The sequence below is a fragment of the Mus caroli genome, chromosome 14 (genome assembly GCF_900094665.2).
Source record: "Mus caroli chromosome 14, CAROLI_EIJ_v1.1, whole genome shotgun sequence".
Classification (NCBI taxonomy): Eukaryota; Metazoa; Chordata; class Mammalia; order Rodentia; family Muridae; genus Mus; species Mus caroli.
In genome coordinates this window covers 110,666,196-110,682,298 of record NC_034583.1, presented here as the reverse complement: position 1 = coordinate 110,682,298, position 16,103 = coordinate 110,666,196, and the positions used below count along the sequence as shown (strand labels likewise).

Here is a 16,103-nt window from a genome sequence, read left to right as displayed (position 1 = left end):
GGTGATGTCATGAGTCCTTCCTCTCTCCTGTCTAGTGGGTGATGTCATGAGTCCTTCCTCTCCCCTGTCTACTGGGTGATGTCATGAGTCCTTCCCTCTCTCCCCTGTCTAGCACACAAGCTTTTCCTCTGATGTAAAAGATTTAACCAAGAGGATCCGCACAGTCCTGATGGCCACAGCCCAGATGAAGGAGCACGAGAACGACCCGGAGATGCTGGTGGACCTCCAGTACAGCCTGGCTAAGTCCTACGCCAGCACCCCTGAGCTCAGGAAGACGTGGCTGGACAGTATGGCAAGGATCCACGTTAAAAATGGGGACCTCTCAGAGGTAGGGAGCCTGCCTGCCTCTTGGCTGAGGTTTTAAGAAATAGTTATCCTCTGTTTCCTGAAACTACTTTGAAGGAAAATTGTACCACTGATCGAGACAAGCTAATGGAAGCTGTGCGGTGCCTTAAACACGTTATATGAACAGGAGTTCCAGGCTTGGGGTGATGTCCCAGGTGTCTGGGCATTTTAGTCACTGGAAACAGAGCATAAGGGGTTACCTGCATATTTATGTAGCTGCCCCGCCACTTCTGTGCTCTCCTGCACCGAGACTCCTCTGTGGTTCGATTTCATAGTAGAATTAGCTTTACCTGTTATGATAACGGTAAGGAATCCTGTTCTCCTGTTTGGGGTGTACAGCGGGTATTTGAACGTTCCCAACTGTTCAGAGCAGACACCTTGTGGTATGTAGCTCGCATGGCTGAGAGCAGACATGGGAGACAGACTTTAAACCCAGGAACACACATTTCCTAACTCTCCGCCATTACGTGAAGGCGGTGACCTTTCTTAGGCCCTTTGTGCCTTGATGGCATCGTGTAAAATAAAAAAAAATTCAAGAAAACTTAATGACTACACACGGGATTTGTGATCCCATGAGACCAATTCAGGGTGTGTGGCTGGATACGTTTGTGTATGGCAGCCATGTTACCAAAGTGAAAGCATTCACTTTGACTTTGACGTCTCTGTGGCTATTCAGTGATTAAGATCCTAAGTCTGAAAGATCGGTCACTGTCCATCAGGGTGACGTGCTGAAGCATACACAGTCCCTTCTGCGTGAACACAAACATACACATGGCTATCGTGGAAAGGACGCTATGAGAGTCGTGTTCTATCATTCTCAGAGTCTAAGATTTATTTTTTACATGATTTATACAGCCAGGTCTCTTAGAAGCAGAATTCAGCTGTCAACAAACTACTATAAACTGGATGTGGCTTATCAAATGGAAGTTTGTCCCCTTACAGTGGGGAACCTAGTGATGCCAGATCTAGGTGTTGGTAGGGCGTGTTCTCTGAGCATCCAGGGGAGAATGTGTCCCCTGCCTCTCCTAGCTGCTCATTTTACTAGCATTCATTCCCTGGCGTCCCCTGTCACGTGGACTCCTCTACCATAAGTCTCTTCTCCTTACAGCACAGTTGTACTGAGTTCAAGGCCCACCCAAGTACTACTGTGACTTCCTTTTAACAAATAACAACAACCCTGTTTCCAAATTGTTCCAATACCTAAGGGTGCCACACGGTGGCAGCACCCACCTGAAATAGACTACCTGGTGCTGAAGCCTCATGGTCTAAGTTCCAGCACTTGCCTTTGATTTTGATAATAACTTTTGATAGTAACTTAGTGAAAGGGGTGATTTGTTCTCTCATTTTAAAGGGCAGTTATAGTATTGATCTCTGTGGGCAGGAACTTGAAGGTAAGGCATGCTGAACACACACATTACCCTCACCCCAGCCCTGGTTCTTGGTTAGAATTGTGTTTTTTAAAAAAACAAACAAAAAAGTACAGCCTTGAGTGCTCAAGTTGGAAGAGCATGGGCTGGAGAGATAGCCTAGCAGTTAAGAGCACACTGCTCTTGCGGAGGATTTGAGTTTGGTTCCCAGCACCCACACTGAACACCACACAGCCACCCAGAGCTCTACGGGCACCTGAACACACATACAGGTGGAATTTCAAACAGATTCACAAACACACACACACAACAAAAAAACAAACAAACAAACAAAAAAAAACCAGTGTTTAAAAATAAGTTAAGTTGAAAGGGACTTTTATTAGCTGAAATGTGAGTCTGGGAAGAAAACTTTTTCTTTAAGTACTTACTGTCTTGCTTTAAGAAAAGTGGCGTGACCCTCAGCACGCAGGTTCTGCCTTTTGCGCTAAGATACAGCAGTTGTAAATAGGAGGAAAGCCCGGCAGTTGCCTGTCGTCTGTCTCGCTGCTCAGCTGTTAATAGGAGCTAAGGAGAGAGCAAGCCTCCTGAAGACATGAGGCTCTGAGCGACTGTTCTGAGCTGTTTGTCGTTGTCTTTTATTCCAGGCGGCAATGTGCTATGTCCACGTGACAGCCTTGGTGGCAGAATATCTCACACGGAAAGGTAAGGACGCGCTTGGGCCCCGAGAAGAGGGCATTCAGGAGGACCGGAAGGCAAGGCACTGCACATACTGTTGTTGGCTTTTTACCCCTGGTTGCAGCATTTAGTTGCCCCACCCCCACCCCCACCCCCGGGGCAAAGCAAAAGCACCCGTGTTATGGAGAGGATGGCATGTCATCCTAAGCTTCGTAATAAGCTTTGCATCTGGCCGCCCCTGACCAGCTCATATGAGCTGAAATGAATTTATTTCTCCTTGGGATATCTTCCCACCAGAACTATTGATCAATCAGTGACAGTTCTAAGGGGAAGTTGGTGGACAGAGTTTCTGGAATGTAACCCTGTTGACTTTATTGCAGGAGAAGGCAGCCATGCTAGCAGGGGATCTTAGGAGGATGGTGATACTCCACAGTTGTGTGTCATACACTTGTTCCCATGAGTTCATTCATGGTTCCGCTTGGTTAAGTAGTTACCTGGTGCAGCCTTCAGGGTGACATTGGGTTCTGTAGTATTGGGTCTAGGGAAGCTGGCAGTCTACACACATAGTACCGAAGGACACCAGTCCCGGGCCCAAGCTCACGAGGTGTGCTCTTACAAAGTGAGAAGCAGCATTATCAAGTCACGGGTGCCAAGGTCATGAAGTGTCTGTTTTGTAGAATGGGGCTGTCAGACATCAGAGATGGAGTGAGAGGAAATCACTTAGAATTTCCTGCCGAGTCATTTTATCAGGTGATACATCTCCTTGTGTTTAGAAGCTGACCTAGCACTCCAGCGGGAACCACCTGCCTTCCCCTACAGCCATAGCACCTGCCAGAGGAAGAGCTGGGGAGGTGAGCCTGAGGGTCACCCAGCTCCCTAGGGTCCCCAGCTGCTCTGTTCTTGTGGCACTTCAGGGTTGTGGTGGTGTGTGCGTGTTTCAGTTCTGCAAGGGTCTGCATGTCTCTCCCTCTGTACCTGGGCTCTGTGGGTCTCTCTCTCTCTGCCATCCCTGTGTGACTGGCACTGGAAAGGAAAGAGCTTTGAGCTTTGTGGTTTTTGTTGCACTGGCCGAAACACAGTGGCTGATTTCATGTCTTTGTTTTAGGGGTGTTAATGTCTCCTCAGGTTCCTAGGTCAGAGCTTTTCTGTGGGAACTTTGCTTTCCATATCCGATCAAAGCAAGGCTGTGAGAGCACCATGGTGGAAATTCTGGCTAACTCACGACTGATTGGAAATGACTAACTTGGGATTGACTGGAAACCTAAACAAATGTTTAGCAGAAATGTCTCTGCTCAACAATCCAAGGCCTTTCTCACACATGTCACACCACTGATACTGAGCTGGCTTAAGATGGTGTCCCCATTGCCCACCTTGATCTCAAGGAGTTGACCTTTACCCAATGCTGATACACTGTAGCTAACAGTATCAGATTCTAAGGCCCAGAACTCCTGCTTTTTGCTTCTCCAGCCAAGGCAGCCCCTCAGCTCACAGGCTCCACTGCCTGTTCCTGGAAGAGGTCGGTCTGGTGGGAGGGAGGGCTTCAGTCTGTGGGTTGTCCCTGCTGAATGGGTGAGATGCCCGACTACTGGGAGGAAGCACCTGTCTTTGAGCCACTTATGTCTCAGTGGTTGGGTTTGGCTTCCCTGGTGTCCGACTAAGGATCTTTCCACCTAATCAGGTTTTCATTTCTGTGTTAATTTGCCACTAGCTTGACTCAATCATAATTTTTCAGCATATAGTTTTTTTGAAGGCTGAATGGATTAAGGTGGGTAAAAAAATGAGAGAGTTTGAGAGGCTGGAGGTGAAGTGTGGGAAAATGACTGGAGAGAGGCCACGCTGGTCCCCAGCCTCCTGTGTGGATGCTGGGCTCACACAGAATAGATTTCCACATCAGCTGTTTACTCCATGTGGAAATACACAGGCAGGAGGAACCTGAGAGTCCCAGCCACATTCAGCTTGATGGTGCTCCCTCCGTGCTTGACGGTGCTCCCTCCTCTGCTCTCTCCCTGCCTAGGCATGTTCAGACAGGGGTGCACAGCCTTCAGGGTTATCACACCAAACATCGATGAAGAGGCTTCCATGATGGAAGACGTCGGCATGCAGGACGTCCATTTCAATGAGGTGAGTGCTACGGCTCAGGTAGGCTCTCAAGTGCAGCCTCTCACCTCATGACGTGTCCGTCACCGTGGATGCATACAGAGTGGTGGTCCCACCTGATCCTATCACCTAGTAAACGGCTACGCCATCAGTGTGTCAGTTCAGAGCCTTTCTCCCTAGCCCTGCCCAGGCTGAGCCTACAGTGCTTCTCTAGAGGGCCGAAAGCCAGCGGCAGGCAAAGCTGGGCTGCTCCCTCTTCCTTCCTAGCCAGCCCTCCTTTCAATGATCTCTGTGGATCATGAGTTTCATTACTGTCTTAGTCTGCCTTTAATTTTAGTCAGTGTCTCTACTTCTAGGCAGACATGCAGAGCTGAGGCCCAGGGCCACCTTAGTCCACCTCCATAGAAACTAAAAACCCAGAATTTTCTGTAAACTTCCTCACAAAACAGGGCAGCAGTGTGACCACTTCTGTATAAGGAGATGGTTTTGATATTAAACTGGGAACATGAACAAATGCCAGTCTTCTGCTTGCGTTAGCTACAGTCTCTCTTCTGGGAATCTCCGCTGCAGGGACGCACCTGTGGCACCTGTGTGTACCTGTGTACACCTGTGTGCACCTGTGTGTACCTGTATATACCTGTATGTACCTGTGTGCATACCTGTGTGCACTGTATGTACCTGTGTGCATACCTGTGTGCACTGTATGTACCTGTGTGCACCTGTGTGTACCTGTATATACCTGTATGTACTTGTGTGCATACCTGTGTGCATACCTGTGTGCACTGTATGTACCTGTGTGCGCCTATGTGCACCAGTGTGTACCTGTGTCTCCCCCGCCTCCTCACAAACCCAGAGTGGAGTGAAAGAGTGAGAAGATCCTTTTAGTTCTGCTCTCTTTTCAGGAGAAAGGTAAAGTTAACTACGTGTTCATTTGGAGAGAAAACAACAGCAGAGAGAGGCTCATACCAATTTCTGCCTCCACAGTTTGAACTGTGATTTCTTTACTTGGAGACTGTGTGTGCAGACAGGCAGCATTACAGCTCTGATTGTTTTTATGCCAGTGAGAAGGGTCCACAGACAAATATCTCCTATGACATAAACCAGTCTGTGGACCCATTTCTGAAAATGTGCTCCTGAGTCCATCTGAGGAAGTCTGTGAGGCCCTGACTGAGCACAGGTCTGATGCTGGATTCCTTCGATGCACCAACAAGCATGGTAGACCGAGGAAGAAGGTGGAGGATCCAGGGACTGTCAATAATTGAAAGTCTTACGTGAAACATAAGCTGTGTAAGGGAGAACTGGAGAGAAGGCTCAGGAGTTATAAGGGCTTACTCCTCTTACACAGGACCCAGGCTTCATCAGGTGGCTAAGTAGAGAGACTCTTGTCTCAAAAACGTAAAAGCAAACAAAATATATCAAGAGGCTCTTCAGGGCAAAAGTTTAAGAACTGCTGTTGTAAATTGTCTAGTCTCAAATGGTTGTCAAGATTTAAGGCTAAGAGCCGGGCGTGGTGGTGCACGCCTTTAATCCCAGCACTCGGGAGGCAGAGGCAGGCGGATTTCTGAGTTCGAGACCAGCCTGTTCTACAGAGTGAGTTCCAGGACAGCCAGGGCTACACAGAGAAACCCTGTCTCGAAAAACCAAAAAAAAAAAAAAAAAAAAAAAAAAAAAAAGATTTAAGGTATGATGTGAGAAAGGAAGATCATATATGAATGTACTTCATGAAGTTAAAATATTAAAGTGGGGCTTGAGAGACAACTCGGCCATTAAGAGCGCTTGCTGCTCAGTCGTAAGGGCCCGGTTGCATTCCTTGCACCCACACTTGGCAGCTTACAACCACCTGTAACTCAGCTCTAAGGGATCCAGTGCCCTCTTCTGGTGTCTGTACACGCGTGCACTCATGAGTATATACACTCAGACACATACACAAAGACACACACAGAAATAAATCTTTAAAAAGGAATACTGTTAAATTAGGTTTAATCATGGTTGGTGGAATTTTCCAATTATCCTGGGGGGAACATAAGTTGTTAACTCCATACTGATTACTCCATTCTTGCACCATGAGATGCCTGGACAGATGGTAGTTTGCATTTTTTGATTGATTGGTTGGTTGGTTGGTTTTTGTTTTGACTGGTTTCTTTGAGAGAAGGCATGTCCGTGTTTTCTCTTTGGTTGAGCCCATCAACCCTGGGGCCAGGCTCCTCTGGAGCTCAAAACTTTATTTGGAATTAGGTAAGGAACACAGGAATGCTAGGATCCGTTAAGGATTTGAAAGTCTAGTTTCCAGTACCCTGCCCTGCAGGATGACATGAAGCTCACGTGTGCACGTCTGATCAAGTCACAGACTGAGGTAGTTTTTGAGAGCCTCTGAGGTCAAGTGCATACATCCCTGTGGGTGGCACTACCTCTGGGTAAGACCTGAGCGTGCAACAAAGACCATTTTATCAGCTGTTTTCAGAATATGGCTGAGCCACCCTGTCCTTGAAGCATAAAGTGGGTAAATCTTTAACAAGGTCCATAGAGCATGAAAGTCTATAATGGTTGGGATGAGACACTGCGGGGCCATAAAGTCCTACTGTCAAGATTCAAAATAACAGGAAGTAACCAGTTCTCAGTGACAGGAAAACAGAAACTGCCATGTTGGTCTTCAGGACGGTCGCTTGGATGTATCAAGGTAAACAATCTGTGAGGTAAACAATTTCTACCTAAGAGGAAGGAATTATGAGAGCTGACAGGAAAGTAGCCTGTGACCCAGTAATAAAAATCATAGCCCCTTAAATCCTCACAGGTTGATATGAGTAAATGCCGTCAGTGCCCTAATATGACAGTCAGGGAGCTACCTGAATGTGCACAATTGTCTTAGCAGGAGGCCTGAGACCCACCCAGGGAGTGCTTGGCTCATCTCTCCTTCCCTGGTGAAACCACAGAGTGACTTCCAGGTGCCTAGCCACTGATTATACCAAAGTATCCAGTTTTCGTTCTCAGTGCATGCTAAGAAGTTAGGGCTTGCACCTGCTAGGTTGAAGATTCTGAGTTCCCAAAGGTACCAGAATTATATTGGACTCCTGTAACCTTGAAATCACCCCCTTCGTGACTGATGCAATAACAGGATCCTGTCGGGTAGAGGCTGTACATTTGGAAAAGTGGAAAAAACTCTAATAAAGAGACTTTTGAAATTCAAAAAGGAAGCCAAGCCTGGTGGCCAAGACGTGCACCTGCAGTCCCAGCACCAAGCAGCAAGCCAGGAGGATTGCTGCAATCTCAAGGTGGCCGTAGAATGAGAAAAATCCTGCCTCAAAATTTTTGTTTAAAAAGTACAGATAGGAAAACCAAGGAAAGTGCCAGCTCTTCTCCATGACCCTTTCATGCCATCAAAGCCAGCGCCACCTGGGAGAGTCTTAGGCTACCAAGTTCAGCTGCCAGCACGAGATGCAGCCTTGGCCCCTCTGGAACACAGCTTCTGTGTGCTGACCCTAAGGAAACACTGCTTAGAGTTTGTTTGTCCCAGCGAAGCAAAGGTTTTGCTTTAGCCGTTCTGGTCTCCTGTTAATCACAGCAGATTCTTCAACCCCAGCTGACCAGAAGCCACGGATGTGTGCAAAATATCACACAAATGGCTCAGTGTAGTCTTTGCCTTCCTCTGAAAGGTCACAAGCCAGGCCTCCCTTGTCTGTACTGCCCCCCGCCCCCAAGTTTATCTTCTTAGTTCCCGCAAGAACTCACTAAGCTCTAAACACTCAAGGGCTTTTTTTTTTTGAGCCCAAAGTTCCAAACTCTTTCCAGAATCCTTCCAAAAACAACATGGTCAGATCTATCACAGCAATACCTCCCTCCTGGTACCAGTATCTGCCTTAGCGTGGCTGTGGCTGTGCTGATACACTGTGACCAAAAGCAAAACTAGGGGAGCAAAGGGTTTATTTTACTTACAGTTCCACATCACATTTTACCATCAAAGGAAGTCATGACAGGAATCTAGAAGCAGATACCGATGCGGAGGCCATGGAGGGGTACCACCAACTGGCTTGCTCCCCATGGCTTGCTTAGCCTGCTTTATTATAGATCCAAGAACCACCAGCCCAGGAATGGTATCAACCATAACAGACTGGGTCCTCCCATATCGATCACCAAGAAAATGTCCTACAGTCTTGTCTACAGCTTGATCTTAGGGAGGAATCTCCTTGATTGAGATTGCCCTGTTTCAGATGACACTAACTGTGCTGCACTGATATAATGTTAGCCATCACATATGGTGTCCTCTAGGTTCACAGCAGCCTACATCTCACCCCTTTAAGTTAAAGGAGGAGAGAGGGAGATAGAAATATGAGCTTTAACTGGGACCCATCTCAGCCTAGGAGTCAGAAGGTCAGCCATGTGGATGTATCCATTTCAGGGCTAAGAGGAACTCTAGATGAGAAGACAGAAAAGAGTTTATCCTTTCTATTCACCTCTGCGTAACCCCAAATCAGTACCAGTGGTAGTCTGCCCTTCTTCAGCTCTTGTACTATGAGAAGGTTTCCATCTCTTTCATAGTTTGGATAATGTTGTGTTCTCTACATTGGTGTAGGTTTTGGTTGGTGGCTGTTCTGTTTAGACAGGCCCAAGTAGTAGGTACTCCTTGATGTCTGTGGTCCCTAGGTAGAAGAACACTGTTCTGGGGCTGGTGGGCGTGAATTTAATGAGAATGACCAACAGAGCATGTTCCATTGGGTGTCTTTAAGAGAAACACATATAAATCAAGGCTGTATATTAATTGGATGATGTGAATGTAGCTAGAGGCTTGCAGGAATTGAGCTATGCATTTTCCTTAGAAGCTGGCCAACATTCATCTTCATAACTTCACTGATGGATGGAAAATGGAGCTGGCCCCTTGGTTTAGAAGAATTGACTATCGCCAGCATATTGGCTATTGTTTTATTAGGCAATAGATCCCACCTGTCCAGAGTCACCACTGAATGCAGAGAAGAATACTTAGGAATTCAACCCAGCAAGGCTCTGGTTTCCTCTAGACAGAATCACTTCTGCTCTGAAACAGCTGCTGGTAACAGACAGAATGTTCACAACCATAGAGCATCTCAGAAGACAGAAGTCAGCGGACAGTCAGCAATTCTGTCTGTACCTCATCCTAGCGTCGGCACTTATAACTCCATCTTACCTCCTTGGCTTAATTGGGAGTGTTCCAGAATGACCTAAGTCGCGTGTGTTCCCTCACCAGACAGTGATTCTTCCAAACAGCATTGGTCACAGGAGAAGGGGACTTGGGCCCCTTGTGTGGTTGTTCTGTCCCTGGCTACCAGAGCATCCTTCATGCTGAAGTACATGCTAGGCTTCCTTGGCAGTGATCTGCATGATAGAGATACAAAGCAGGCCAAGATGAAACCATAGTTTCAGATGGTTTCTTCCCACTGAAGAAGGACACCTAACTCGCAGTTCCCCAAGAATCAGAATTAGAGGTTATCTGAGTTCCTGTGTCCTGGGAATTTCTGTTTTGACTTGTTGATTCGTCCATAAACTAGCCAAGGGGGCTGTGTAAACAAGGAACCTGCCCCGAAGACTTTCATTTAGTGCAGTAGCGCCCGGACTTGCATGTGCGAAGGGGTTGCTTGGTTGCTGTTATAAATCCTGATTATGCTCTCTGGACTCTTCATCCCCAAACTCAGTTAAGTGTGGGTGGGATACAATAGTCAGTCATTTTTTTCAGTTTTTTTTGTTTTGTTTTGTTTTGTTTTGTTTTGTTTTGTATTTATACACACCAGAAGAAGGTGTTGGGTTTTCTAGAGCAGGAGTTACGCTGCTGTGAGCTGCCAGACATGGGTGCTGGGATCCAAATATGGGTCCTTGGGAAGATCAGCAAGGGCTTGCATTCTCTGCGGACCCTGGGATCAGTACTCTAACATTCCAGGCGATGAGTGTCCTGGTCTGCACAGCACAAGTGTGAGGTAGGCAGTGATAGTACACCATTGTGCACCCTGCTCACAGACTCATTTATGCCCGAGCAGTAGACATGGAGATGGTGTCTGGCTCTATTTTAATGATTACATTGATTTCATCCTAAGACAGAACAAGTGACATGTATGTGGAAAAGTTAGTATCACACACAAGCGCTTTCTTGTGTGGGAATTAATTGTAGTGCACATACACACAGTATATGCACATAGATACAGGTGTGTGGGTACACATCATTAGTGTGAGAAATTGTAGTGCACATACACACAGGTGTGTGTGTGTGCGCACACCAGTAGTGTGATTAACTGTAGTACACATACACACAGGTGTGGGAGAGTGCACACCATTAGTGTGATTAATTGTGCACATACAGGTGTGTGTGCACATACCATTAGTGTGATAGGTGTGTGTGCACACACCATTAGTGATATGTTTCTACAGACAGGTGCTCAGCACCCTCAGTTATATTAGTACAACATCCCTACGGATGAAACAGGCTAATTTGTTTTTTTAAAACTTCCTCAATGGCTTATAGATTTCATGGATTGAGTTTTTTTGTTGTTGTTGTTTTGTTTTGTTTTGTTTGTTTTTGGTTTTTCGAGACAGGGTTTCTTTGTATAGCCCTGGCTGTCCTGGAACTCACTTTTTGTAGACCAGGCTGGCCTTGAACTCAGAAATCTGCCTGCCTCTGCCTCCCGAGTGCTGGGATAAAAGGCGTGCGCCACCACGCCCGGGTATGGATTGAGATTTTTAAGTCTAGTCTAGTACCATAAAATGTGTGCTTGGATACACAGACCCCTCCTCCCCAGCCTGTTCCTGTGCATGTCGACAATTATGAGAAGTAGCTTAGTGTGTGTTTGCTCATGGTGGGAAGCCCATCCGGCATTTTGCTTGGCTGCTGTTCTGCCCATTGTGTGGCTTCCTTCTGGTTTCCAGGGACAGTGATTGCTGATTCAAAGTAAATGGAATTTCTGCTTAGGATTTCATATATATATATGCTCAAGTGTTTAGTTAGCATGTCTAAGTTTTATGACCCTTGTAATTTTATATTGATATATATGGTCTATTAAACTTAACCATCTGTGATTACTGCCTCTGATTTCTGTCCAAAGCCCTGTTGCTTCATGGAGGAGCTGTAACTGTCTAAGTTTAGGATTAGCATTAGTTTGAATAATTCTCCACCGATGCCTTGGTGTTGAGTTATCCACACTTGATGCCATGAGGGAAAAGGTTTAGGGTGCTGATGTGTTATTATTGTATGGCTGTTTCACCTGCATGTATGTCCCTGCACCATATGAATGCCTGTTGGATTCCCTGGGGTCAGAAATTACATACAGTTGTGAGCCGTCTTGAGGTGGCTGGGATTGAACCCTGTCCTCTGGAAGAGCAGCCAGTGCTCTTAAGCACTAAACCGTAGGTTTGCTCTGTTTGCTTTTAGTTTGTTTTTGATAAAGCCTATACTAATCCTGCTTTTTGTAGCATATATCACCATTTCTTTACAGTAAGAAATACATTTGGGCTGAGAGGCTATGGTTCCTGAATGCCTCCTGACCAAGAAAGGGGGATGAACCAATGTCCCTCAGGATGTAAATGTGGCTGACACGCTCTTTCCTAATTTGTGACGACAGTGAATGTGTTTTGGTGATGATATTTCTGTTTATTTTATCAAACCTTGCCATTCCTAGCCACCCTGGGGAGGCTCCAGTTGAACGTGGCATCTTTCTGTGCACATGTAACAGATTTTCCTCTAATGAGTTTAACTACCTACATCCTATGACACATCATAAACTATTTGAATTCAGGCTCTGTTTTTTAAACCACCTCATTTTCTAGGTTGTCTAAGACAGAGTAAAATTGTATTTAAATCCCTACCAGACAGTCCAATAGGCATGGGCGTGGGGAATTTTCTTGACTAATGCTCAATGTAGAAGGGCCCAGCCCCTCGTAAGTGGTGCCCCCATCCCCAGGGCAGGTCACCTGGGACTCAGTGGTTAAGAACGCTTTCTGCTCCTCTGGAGGACCCAGGTTCAGTCCCCAGTACCCACACTGCCTGTAACTCAGTTCCAGGGCATCTCTTTTAGTCTTCTCAGTCCGTGCTTGCACATGGAACACATACAGACGAGCAGATGCATGTGAATCTTTTTTTTTTTTTTTTTGGTTTTTCGAGACAGGATTTCTCTGTATAGCCCTGGCTGTCCTGGAACTCACTNTGTAGACCAGGCTGGCCTCNAACTCAGAAATCCNCCTGCCTCTGCCTCCCGAGTGCTGGGATTAAAGGCGTGCGCCACCACGCCTGTGTGAATCATTTTTAAAAGATACAATTTTTAGAAATTATCTTCACTAGATGACTAATTTCTTTCTTATGTGGAAAACTTTGAGTCTGCCACTGTGGTATGTTTAATCCTGTGGTATGTTTAATCTTTAATCCCTTGAGGGAGCTCCTCATGCCTGGATACTGGGTGCAGGTTCTCTAGCCCATCAAACTATGTGCCAGTTCTTCACAAGTCATCTGTCTTAGTTAGGGTTTCTATTGCTGTGACAAAAACACTGTGACCAAAAGCAGCTTGGGAAGAAAAGGGCTTGACTTCCTTCACTGAGAGAAGTCAAGGCAGGAACTCAAGCAGGGCAGAAACCTGGAGGCAGGAACAAGCCTGTCTCTAGGGCAAGGAGCAATGGAGGGATGCTGCTTTGTTGGCTTGCTCTGCCTGCTCTTGGGGTATACTCTAGGACCACCTGCCCTGGGGGCACCTGCCTGGGGGACCACCTGCCCTAGGGGGCACCACTTATGATGGGCTGGGTCATTCCACATTGAACATTCATCAAGAAAATGCCCCACAGCTGTGCCTACAGGGCTGTCTGGTAGAGAGAGGCATTTTTTTCTTCCCAATGGACTCTAAGCTTATGTGTGCCTGTCTTCCCTTCCCCTCCTATTTGAGTGGATGCCACTCCTCTGAGTTCCCGATGAACTGGGAGTTCTTTACTGAGTTCGCTTACTGACATCTCGCAAGAACTCACTACCAGTTCTGTCTCCTACGCAGAGCAGGATGTGCTATTCTGTGACACATCTCTACCAGTTGGTGGTTCTGAGTCTCCAGTGTGTCAGTTCTGCCTGCTAAGAATGCTTGCGTATTCCCTTATGCGCCCCACCCCACCACCACACAGCTGAACAAGACCCGTCTGTATTCCTAAGCTTTTATTGTCTCTATGACAAATGCTTAAGAGGAAACCATTCAAAAGGAGGAGAGATTGACTGACCAGCGCAGAGGCATCAGTGTGTGGTCTAACGGCTCCATTGTTTCTGGGTCAAAGTGATGTGAGGGTGCAGAATGTTCACCTGATGGTGGACGGGAATGAGAGAGAGAGAGAGAGAGAGAGAGAGAGAGAGAGAGAGGGTGTTCGAGGGCCAGGGACAAGACAGTCCCCACAGGGCTTCAAAGATACATCCTTAGTGTTCCATGAGGAAAGAACGTGTGACACATTAGTGCTTTGGGTTTTGAATGAGTGCGGAGTGGGGGGGGGGTGTTCTTGTTTTTTTGTGGCAGGAGTAAAAGGATAAATAGCAAGAAGCAGACACCAGATAGATAGAATATATCTGTATATTATATATTATATTATCGTATTTAACACTTAGAACGTCCCGCAAAAAACAATTTGAATAGCCAGTGGGGAGAGCCGGCACAAGTAACTTCAAATCAGGCCACTGCGACATCCAGCAGAAGTGGCCAAGGAAGCCCCGCTGGAACCATCCCCCGCCCCCCACTGGAACCATGCCCCCCCCCCCCCCGCTAGAACCATCAAGCTGGGTGCCTGGCTGAGAGGTTTCCAGGCCCAGCAGAGCTTCCACTCCACAAAGATTCCAGCCTCTCTTTTCCACCCCAGGCATTCTGTTGGGAACAGGTTAGCTTGTGGCTGTTCTCAAGGATGCAAGATTTTTAACCCCATAGCTGTTTGCTCTTCTCATTTCTCCCTGACACGGGGGTAGGGGGTGGGGAGCCTCCCTAAACACACTTGAGACTAAGACAAGCCCTCCTCACTCCCAAAGTCTACTTTCAATTAGTTACCAACAATATATGACACTTTACCAGCATAACTTCTCCCTAGCGACCCACATTCCCCATCCATGTCCCAACTCCTAAAATTCCCCTACCATCCAGACCGAGCCTTCAAGCACAACACCACTGAAAATGCACTCCCCATACTTGGTAGAAATCCGCTGAGCAGTTACCGGTGACAAAGACTTGACTTGAGTAGATTTGGTTTTGTATCCCTGGTGTCGAGCACGCTCCCTTCCACCACAGTAAGAGCTTGATTAAAATGTCTGGGGCAGGGGAGTGGCCGAATGGAAACTTTTTAAAATCACTTCCAACTTTTTTAACTCCTTGAGAAAATTTTTGCGACTCTTCTTGTAATATCACATCAGAATCATTGTAGATTCTTAACATTGCGGCATGCGTCTGTAATCCCAGCACTTGGGAGGAAGATGCTGGAAGATGCTGAATTCAAGACATGCTGGGACTATATGGGTTCCTGTCTCAGAACTGTGTTCAAGAAGGTGCAGTAGAGAAACTGGGAACATGAGAGAGGTGGGGGGAGGGGCCAGAGGCATCTGGAAGAGTCCAGAACAGAGAGAGAAAGATGTGGGCTGAACATGGCCAGTGGCCAGGGCTGAGAAGTGGGAAAGAACAGCGGAAAGAGGGAGAGACCTGAGATCCTGAGAGAATTCTAGAGAACTTTGAGTAAGACAGTAGGTGGACATAAGGACAGCCAGAGACTGGACTTTAAGTGTGTAACAGGTACCGGTGATGCTGAGGGAGCCTGGAGGCAGCACTTATGTGCAGCCACACATAGCTATCTGTCTGTCTGTCCACCAGGGCTAAGGGAAATGACTCCTGTTAGTAGAGGGGAATCAGCTTCACAGGTCCTGGGGATACTGGCTTTTACCTGACTGTCAGCAGTGTACCTATAGCCCAGGTTGAACTCATCTCTGGATATATGAACTGCCTTTTGGAGTTTCCTTTGCACCTGATAAAAACAAACATAATTTACTTCTGATTTTTATTATGCTATAATTGCTAAGGCAACAGAATTAAAGGTACCTAGTGTTCTTTTACGATCCACAATAAATAGGTGCGGTCATCCTCTGTCTCCCTGGTGTGACCGTGGCAACTAGAAAAGCCAGCTGTACTTCTTCACTGAAAGTTTAGATTCGTGGTAAACCTGAATGAGTGCAGGGCCCAAATGGATACACTGTAGTATTTTGAAAATAAAGCTGTCCCCTTGGGAACCGGTTTCCTTAGACTCCTTCAGTCCCCTCTGCGCTTCCATGGCAACAGCGAGATGCAGTGCTTGGGAAATATGCATGGTGGGCCTGACCTAAGATCTGTGGAAATGCAAGGCTTTGATAAATCTCATCAATACCTCTCACACAAAGGAGTAACCGGCACCTGGTATTGCCAACATCACTGAGGATATAAATATAATATAAGCCTGCTTCTGAGAGCCGCTTGGTTACTGACTATGTATGTCAGGGACTGTAAAAGGATATATGCATCCTGGTAGTAAAAAGATCCTTTTAAGCAAAAATTAATACAAAGTAGAAGGTAGTCATTGAAATGTGAGACGCTTTAACTGGCTTATGAATTAACATACAGAACCTACAGATTCCATCGCATT

At 46.6% G+C, this 16,103-nt stretch overlaps 1 protein-coding gene across 21 annotated transcripts in view; it reads left to right on the top strand.

The window, feature by feature from the left end:
• Nucleotides 1–16,103, top strand: part of Dock9 (dedicator of cytokinesis 9) — a 254,169-nt gene that overhangs the window by 215,253 nt on the left and 22,813 nt on the right. For 13 of the 21 annotated variants that reach the window (XM_029469291.1, XM_029469295.1, XM_029469293.1 and 10 more), the window contains exons 43-45: nucleotides 113–328; nucleotides 2,357–2,414; nucleotides 4,402–4,508. In XM_029469291.1, the coding sequence (XP_029325151.1) occupies nucleotides 113–328; nucleotides 2,357–2,414; nucleotides 4,402–4,508 (381 nt within the window). Of the gene's footprint in view, nucleotides 1–112; nucleotides 329–2,356; nucleotides 2,415–3,160; nucleotides 3,239–4,401; nucleotides 4,509–16,103 lie in introns of all 21 variants that reach the window. The other 8 variants (XM_029469284.1, XM_029469281.1, XM_029469280.1 and 5 more) reach the window with 1 other exon arrangement.